The sequence below is a fragment of the Hydra vulgaris genome, chromosome 02 (genome assembly GCF_038396675.1).
Source record: "Hydra vulgaris chromosome 02, alternate assembly HydraT2T_AEP".
Classification (NCBI taxonomy): Eukaryota; Metazoa; Cnidaria; class Hydrozoa; order Anthoathecata; family Hydridae; genus Hydra; species Hydra vulgaris.
In genome coordinates, this window is record NC_088921.1 from 57,659,112 (window position 1) to 57,668,592 (window position 9,481).

The window sequence follows — 9,481 nt, forward strand, 5'->3', positions numbered from 1 at the left end:
TATGACATCTCACATTATATATCTTGCTTATTTTAAAAAATTGAATTGAGTAAGGAATTTTTTTTTTTTAATCAACATAGAAAATAAATAAAATTTTAAGGAAAATTTTAAAATCTTTTAATCTTTTAAATCTTTTAAAAAATTTTAAGGAAAATCTTAAAATCTGAATTTAAAATATAAAGCAAAGCTGTTTTAAAATGTTTTGCCTAATTCATTGACTTGTAACTGAGAATATTTTATTTGTTATTGAGAGTTATTTAATTAACTAAACAATGTAAAAACCCACTTGCATGGAGAAATATACACTCTATAGGTAAATATATATACAAAATCCATTAAAAAAACACACTGAATACAAAAGAAAAAAAAAATTTAGATTTATGATCTAATTTTATAGCAACATGTTATCTTTATCGTTACCAGATAAGTAAAGATATAAAAAAAAGATATAAAATTATAAAACTCAACATTATCTGAACTTAAACTTTTTTATGAAAAGTAACAAATTTTAATCATAAAAACTCACAAGAAGTGTTACATGTTTCATAATATAAAAATTGATCTTCATTAAGTAGATAAATTTTTTCAAAAAGATCAACTGCATTGGGAGGTTGAACTAACTGAAGAGAATTTAGCTCCGCTTTAGGACATATTAAATTAATTCGATCATCTATACGTACTTTGAGAGTTAAATTTTCACAAGAGAACCTAAAAAAAGAAGGTTTAAATATTACATTTCCGTTCCGTAAATTACCAAATAAGCAGTAAATATACAGGCAATATGGTGGGCTGTAAAAATCATCCTTTTTACAGTAATGCTATAACTACACAACATAACTAAAAATCATGATGATGATAATAGAATTTAATAGTATTAAATAATATATTTAAATTTGATTTAATAGTCTCTGCAACTTAAAAGTTTAAAACTTTTATCAAAACTTTGAAAGTTCTTTTATAAGACTCTTACAACGATGATGTTTTAAATATTATTTGTATAAGACGTTAATCCAGGTAATACAAATACAGGATAAAAATACTAATTGGTATACACTAAAATTAAAAAAAAAACAGAACCGAGGTAAATAAAAGCTTGTAACTACTTTAATCAACTTCAAAAGCATATACAAATAAACGAAATTAAAGACAAGCATTTTATTTTTAAAATAACCTTCACCCGTCTAAAAGAAGAATGTCATTCGAAAAAAATTTGAATGACTGAATAAGGTAACAGCAAAATAACAAAAAAGTGTTGAATAAAATGATTACTAAAATTTGAAATTTTAAAAATGGAGAGAACATTAAAACTTTCAAATTATTTGATTCCATGTTACAAATAGTAGCCAGAAAAAAACCTTGTATAAAACCAAGGATTTAGCAAATAAATAAAAATGTATATATATATATATATATATATATATATATATATATATATATATATATATATATATATATATATATATATATATATATATATATATATTTTTGCTCTTTTATCAACTCCATCACATAAATCTTGAGCCCATTATGCATTTCAAACAATTAACCAATTTTCTTTTATTCTTCTCCACAAATAAAGCAAAATCAAATACTTTTCTTTTTAATTTTTAATGTCAATTCCTTTTTATTAATTACTGCATGTCTTTTATACAGTGAACAAAATATTCTTAGCCGCACACAATTTTTATCAGATTTTTCATTATAGAGACTTAATTAAACGTTTTATTAAGAAATTTCTGTATGTGATATATTTATACCATTGTTTGTTAATTGATAATTAAAAGATAATTGATATCATTGTTTTTATAATTTCTTTATATAAAAAAATTTAGTTATTTGATTTATTTAAGTGCGAAATTTGTATAGACGCAGTTTTGTTTTATTAAATTTGAGATACAATTTTTAGTTTTGGTGTTGAAAAAATCAATTTAAATTGTAAGTAATTTCATAATTGACTTATAAAAATATTTTTCATAAATTTAAAATTCAATGTTTCATATTTTTAGTGAAATGGCACATGGAAAATTTTTAAATGACCATGAAAAAGGTTTAATTAAAGCATATAAGGATTCCGGGTTATCTAATAGAGAAATTGGACGAATAATTGGACGATCTAAATAGGTGATTAGAAACTTTTTGAAACTTGGGTCAGTATATGGCATCAATCACAAAATACGTAAAAACTACAAGATAACGAAAAGGAACGTGGAACAAATTCAACAATTAGCGACAAAACAAAAGTTAACTGCGAGTCAAATCATATCAGAATTAAGTTTGACAATCACTCCTAGACGTGTTCAACAAATATTTTCAAGATCTGATAATATAAAATGGCGAAAACCACTAAAAAAACCATGTTTAAAGCAAATACACAAAGAAGCACGACTTGAATTTGCCAGAAAATATATGGATTTTGGAGAAAAGTGGAAATATGTCGTATTTTCTGACGAAAAGAAGTTTAATCTTGATGGACCAGATGGTTTTAGCTATAACTGGCATGATTTGCGAAAAAACAATGCACATCGTTTGTCACGCAATTTTGGTGGTGGATCATTAATGACATGGGCAGCATTTTGTATCAATGGAAAGACATCGATATGTTTTATATCAACAAAAATGAAATCCATTAATTATACAGATTTATTAGAAGATGTCTTAATCGATTTTTTGGAAAATAACTTGGAAGATCAAGTCATTTTCCAACAAGACAATGCACCCATTCATAAATCAAGAGAAACTATGGCGTGGTTTGAATCCAAAAACATCGAAGTGATGAGATGGCCTGCATATAGTCCAGATCTCAATCCAAATGAGAACCTTTGGGGAATCTTATCTCGAAAGGTTTATGAAAATGGACGACAATTTTGCAGCATTCAAGAGCTTCGAGGTGAAGTCAATAGGTGTTGGCAAGAAATTCAACCAATGACACTCCAATCGCTCATTAATTCAATGCCAAATAGAATTTTTGAAGTGATTTAGAACCACGGAGGACCCACCAAATATTAAAATTTGAAAAAAATATTTTTTTCCTTTTCATTATTTAATTTTTAAAAGTGCGTCTAACGAAAATTCGCATATGAAAAGTGCATTCCTTATTATTTTTTTTTTTCTATTTTTAATGTGATATATTTTTATTATAAATACTTTACTAATAAAATACTAAATAACTAAGCTATACAATAAAAATCATATTTTCTTTTTTACCTAATAAATTTTCCTTAAAAATTAAAATTTCGAATAAAAATTGTGTGCGGCTAAGTAAATTTCGATCACTGTATTTCATATTTTTTAAATTTTCTTTATTCTGTGGTAAAGTTATTTCGATTGACGAGATAGAGCATCCACCATTACTGTTTATTGGGATAGAAGCTATATTATTTAAATTAATTTTTATTTGGTTTATAGACACTGTTTCATTTTCATTTATTTCTTTATTTTTCTGTTTAACATACTGCAGAAAGTACTTCTTAATTTTTGATGTAAAACAGAGAAACAATAAAATCATCATCAAATTCAAGCCTGTTACATGGTTACATACTAGTAGATTTAAAACCATTCAAAGCAATATCCACACAAACTTATTTTGAGCAAACAACTCCAAATAGTTCTGACACAGTAGTTTGTTTAATTGTGTTTTTAGGATTTGCTCTTAACCAAGAAGATGAAGCTTTGTTATATTTGGTTTTCAGAGATTTGAAAAAAAGATCTTTGAAACAACATCCTCTGCGTGTGTGTATATATATATAAGTATTTGATATATATAAAAATATATATATCATATATATTTTTATATATATCAAATATATTTAATAATATAGTGTGTTGTTTATTATATATATATATATATATATATAATCTATATATATATATATATATATATATATAATCTATATATATATATATATATATATATATATATATATATATATATATATATATATATATATATATATATATATATATATATATATATATATATATATATATATATATATATATATATATATATATATATATATATATATATACCGAGGCTGGGGTTGCAAAAAACCCAATATTTAGCCCAGGTCAGACCCCCCTCACTTTTTGTCTAGGATATGACACAAGACACAAATTAAGGAGTGAAGTTAAGTGACTAGAAATGTCTAGAAAATGAGTCATAAAATTAACTATCTGCGTAAGAGATTGACAAATACAAAAAATTACGGGCTTCAGAGACAACAGGATTCGTGGTACTAGAGCCAAGCCATCCAGTGTGATGAGCAAAAAAGTCACATATAACAACAATATTGGGTAATAGATAAGAAGAAAGGGTAAATACGATAAAAAATAACATCAAAAAGGTGCAGTCCTGAGAGAAAGAAAAACAAGGAACAAAAAGAAAGATAATTGAGTTATAGGGCAATAAACAGAAGCATACAAAAAATCGTCAAAGGATGTTGGGTAAGTATATGCTCAAGCCAAGCATGTCACTATTGAGTTATCAACAAACCAAATGATGAAAAAGCCCAAGTCAAACTAATCATATAAAAAGCAAGTAAATCAGGTGAACAAGATATAAGTTTCAACAAATAAAAAGTTACATTAAATATCACAATTATTTGTAAAAAATTAAAACTAGATAGAAATGATGGGTTTTTTTTAGGTACTTTAATCGCCTTGAGTAAATTAAAGAACTTGACTTGATTATAGATAGCGTGTGACACCTTAAGCAATGAGCTATGCAGTTGCCTTAGTTCTGCTAATTAACTCAAAGTCACAACAAAGGGGTTCTTATGTAGTTTCAACAATTCGCATCAAAAACACTAACAACCATTTATATGCAACACTGTTATTACTCATATTTTACAGTTGTATGAATAATTTTTTTGCTGAACATAATTTTTTTTATCTGAACATTAAAAAAAATGAGAGAAACATTTGTTTTGTTTCATTGTGTTATTTTAAACATTTTCTTGAAAACTATGAAAATGAATGTAACACTTTACCAAATTTTTTATATTTTTATACTTTAGCTTTATTAAAATAATTTTCTATACAATTCTTTAAAAATATTATCCACAAAATTTAACAATATTTATTTGTCTTTGTAAAAAAAAAATTGTTATCAAAAATAAAAACTTTGAAAACCACACTGTAACAACTCCAACCAACAGAGCAACAAATTGTATGAAAAAATTTTTGTTATAAAAACTTGAATAAATTCAATACTTTAGGAATTTTTTTTACATTATAATAAACAGATAATTAAGCATACATATATCTATCAATTATATTTTGGTCGAGTCATATGTAACCTAAGTAAAAAATGCAACTCAAAAAAAGTTTTCTTTGCTCACCACTTGCTTGATTGAATTGATCAATCAAGCAAGATACAAAATTTTTGCAAACAGTATTTTACCCTTACAGACTTAGTTGACATCATATACAGCTAACTCAAAAGACTTGAATGAATTCACAAATTCCTTTAAAACATTTCTATTACTAAACAAACTAAGAAAGCTAGTTTGACAATAACATTTATCACAAAGTCTGACTGAAATTTAAAAAAATTTGTGAATTCTGTTCAACAGATTCTATACTTTTTAGATAAATGCCTATGCTTTATTTTTTGCTTGTTTTGTATTTAATCATTTTATACTTTAGTAGTTCTTATTATAATCTAAAATCTTCTGAAATTTATCTACCAAACCCCTGAAAACAATTAAAATTAGTGAATGTCAAAAATTAAAGTAAATAGAACACACACAAACTTTTGCTTTGACTGATTTCAAACAAGTTTTTTTTTTTTTTATCAATATATTTATTTTTGAACAATATTATAAAAAAGTAACAATATAAAATCTTAACAATATTGTTACAATTATTTAAGGCAAATTGAAGACATTTTTTTTTTTGTAAATGAAATAATTCTGTTGTTAATTGAAATTGTTATTTAACACAAATTTAGACTTTTCCAGAAGTTACTTAACACAGACACCGAGAAGAAAAACTCACAACCTGCTTTTTTTAAATTTTAGTTCTTTATTATATCGAAAAAATTTTAAATATTTTATTTGTATATTTATATGCTCTTACAAGTAATTCCTTGGGTCCCATAATAAACTCGGTAGAATAGCAAAACGTTGAATAGCAAATGTTTCTGAATGGAAATAACATCTCCATATTAACACTGTTATAAGTCTACTAAACTTCATAATAATTTTTCTTAAAACTTTTTTATTAAATATAAATTGAATAGTTTTAACTCACTTGAAAAATTTACATCATTTTACTAGACAACAAAGGAATGTATAAAGTAAAGTTATCAATATAATTTATATCGACCTTTTGTTCATATTATAAACAAAAGAAGAACATAATGAATAACAATTAGAAACAAAAATTATAAACTTTTGTTTATATATATACTTTTTAATTAAAATTTCATACCTTTAAAGATGAGTTTCATCTTACAATATTTTATAATAAATCATATATGACTTAAGTGCATTATTTAAGGTTTTCTTCAAAACTCAAATGATCGTTAATATGTCCCACGTGATAACATTTTTTCGCGTGTAAACCATTAAACATAGTAACTATGGTTCGTCGTTCATTTTCACCGTAACTATACAAGTTTGACTTCTTATTCAAAGGGTCCTTATTGTTATTACTAAGAACTGTTTTGTTATTCTGGTCAATCAGAGGCTGCTAAAACTTGATTGATCCAATTATAAATAATAATATGGTGCCAAGACAATATTCTTGAATTTAAATTCGGTATGGCCTTAAAATAATTTTAACAATGCAGTATGTCATTTTATTCATAATTATTTATCCTCCTGCCTTTTCATTGGTAAAATAATATCAATATAAAACTTATAACAAATTTATTAGTGCGTCTTAAAACGTATTCTAAACGTTTATAAACGTCTTATATACGTTACAACGTTTGATTTACGTATATTATATACGTTTTATCGACGTCTAAAACACGTCAATTTCTGCTGAAACTTGTTTAAAAAATATTCAATGGATGTAATGATTTAGTTTTTAGATTTGAACAGAGCGATAGTTTAAACAGAGAAAGTTAAAGTTAGTATATTTAGTATTTTTAGTGTCTTTTTATTTAATCATTTTAAATGGTGTGCCATGCTAGACAAGAATAAAATGAGGATAGAAAACTAGGAAAGAATAATTTCAGAATAGAATGTTTTATGATAGAAATAAAGAAACCTTACTAGAAAAGAATTTTTACAAAAGAATATTTTTTGGCAGAAATTTTGAAAAGAAACTTGAAATACTTTCTAAGAAAGAATATTTTTTAATAAACGTAAACAACTTGCTTGGAAAGAATTTTATTTAATAAATGCGAAAAACTTGCTACGAAAGAATTTTATTTAATTAATCTAAAAAACTTGCTACGACAGAATTTTATTTCATTAATCCAAAAAAACTTGCTAGGACAGAATTACCATTTATAATGAAAGTGAATCACTGATGAACGATTCAGAAACTTCAGATAATCTTTATTATTTCACAAAGATTTTGTTAGAATTAGATTATACTTATTTAACATTTATTCAATTAAAAAATCGTAACTGTAATTACCAAATTGCGCGCAAATTCTTTCTTAAAATTTCTTTGCTAGCACGTTTTTAAAATTTCTTTTCTAAAATTTCTTTGCTAGTAAGTTTTTTCAATTTTCTTTGCTAGAAAGGCTTTCCTGAATTCTTGTCTAGAACCGGCCACCTTTTAAATGAATATTTCATTATGATGGAAATTGCTATGAAATAGATATCAATTAAAACAGACACAATTTTGAAAAAGGACAAAGTGTAATAACTAATTCGTTTAATCATTTTTTTTAATAGTTATTGTTTTAACGTTGCTTTGAATTTAAAGCTTATCTAACGAACTAAATTCAACTTACATTTATACCACAAATAATATATCCAAATTTTTCAAAATGTCAAAAATACCGAATTTTGAAAAATCTGACAACTTATACGTAAAGTTTGGACAATAAAATATTTATCCATAAAGAGTTTATTGACTGCAGAAGGTACTTGATTGTTGAAGTGAGCGTCGAATTACAAATATATCGATAGAGAACATTTGTTGTGAACGGGCCTTAATTTTTTTTATGTTGTTGCAATGACATCTGTCAAATATATTTAGTATACATCAAGTCATTGTATAAACAACATCATATTTTTTAATCGTGTTAAAAATGTCGAAATTTATACCAGAAAATGATGATTTGCGGAAAGCACTAATTTTTTGTTTTCATTTGAAGAAAAGTGCTGCAGAATCGCATCGAATGCTTTTCGAAACTTATGGTGATTATGCTCTTTCGGAAGCAACATGCAAAAGATGGTTTTAACAGTTCAGAGATAATGATTTTGATGTGCGAAATGAAGAACGTGGAAGACCACCATAAAAGTTTGAAGACACAGAATTGCAAGCAATACTGGATGAACATGACAGCCTAAGTCAAAAACAAAGGGCAGAAATGTTAAATGTTTCACAACCAGCAATTTCTGACCGTTTAAAAGCTATAGGGAAAGGTTCAAAAGTGCGTGAAATGGGTGCCACATGAATTGAATGACAGGCAGATGGAAAAGCGAAAAACCACATGTGAAATGTTGCTGTCACCACACGAAACGAAGTCAGTATTGCATCGAATTGTGACTGGTGATGAAAAATGGTTTTATTTTAAGAATCCCAAACGCAAAAGAACATGGGTAAATCCAGGAGAAGCATCAACATCGACTGCAAAGCCTGATCGGGTCGGAAAAAAGAAAATGCTCTATTTTGGAGGGACCAGAAGGGAGTGGTGTATCATGAACTTCTAAAACCTGGCGAAACTGTTAAAAAGATAAGCAACGCTACCGACAATAAATGATCAATTTGAACCATGCATCGATCGAAAAACGACCGGAATGGGCCAGAAGACACGGAAAGGTAATTTTGGTGCATGATAATGCTCCAAGTCATACAGCAAAAGCGGTCAAGGAAACCATAACATCACTTGACTAGGAAGAGTTACCTCACCCGCCGTATTTACCAGGCTTGGCTCCTTCCGACTACCATTTGTTTTCATTGATAGGACACACATTGAATGAGCAACACTTCGATTCCGACAAAGAAGTAGAAAAATGGGTCACCCAATGGTTTGCCTCAAAAAACGATCAGTTTTATTGGCGTGGTATCCACAAATTGCCAGAAAGGTGGTCAAAATGTGTAAAAAGCAATGGCAGATACTTTGAAAAAAATATTCTTTACTTTTCCATTAGAAAATAGTGTTTTATTTTGAAGAAAAAAAACGCTCATTTCATACTTATAGATCTGGTATATATATATATATATATATATATATATATATATATATATATATATATATATATATATATATATACATATTCATACTACGCCATACTTATTACTATAACAAATTATTATATACTAGCATTTAGGACGGGTCTTGGTAAGTCTA

The 9,481-nt window shown here is 26.3% G+C and overlaps 1 protein-coding gene across 2 annotated transcripts in view; it reads right to left on the reverse strand.

The window, feature by feature from the left end:
* LOC100212375 (uncharacterized) overlaps window positions 1–6,528 on the reverse strand; it is a 61,369-nt gene extending 54,841 nt beyond the window's left edge. Inside the window, exons 1-3 of one of the 2 annotated variants that reach the window (XM_065791484.1) lie at window positions 6,433–6,528; window positions 6,079–6,142; window positions 527–708 (exon numbers count right to left, since the gene is read on the reverse strand). In XM_065791484.1, coding sequence (XP_065647556.1) covers window positions 527–708; window positions 6,079–6,142; window positions 6,433–6,451 — 265 coding nt within the window. In that variant the 5' untranslated portion in view covers window positions 6,452–6,528. Of the gene's footprint in view, window positions 1–526; window positions 709–6,078; window positions 6,247–6,432 lie in introns of those variants that run through there. The other variant, XM_065791483.1, reaches the window with a different exon arrangement.
* Between the last annotated feature and the right edge of the window lie 2,953 nt (window positions 6,529–9,481).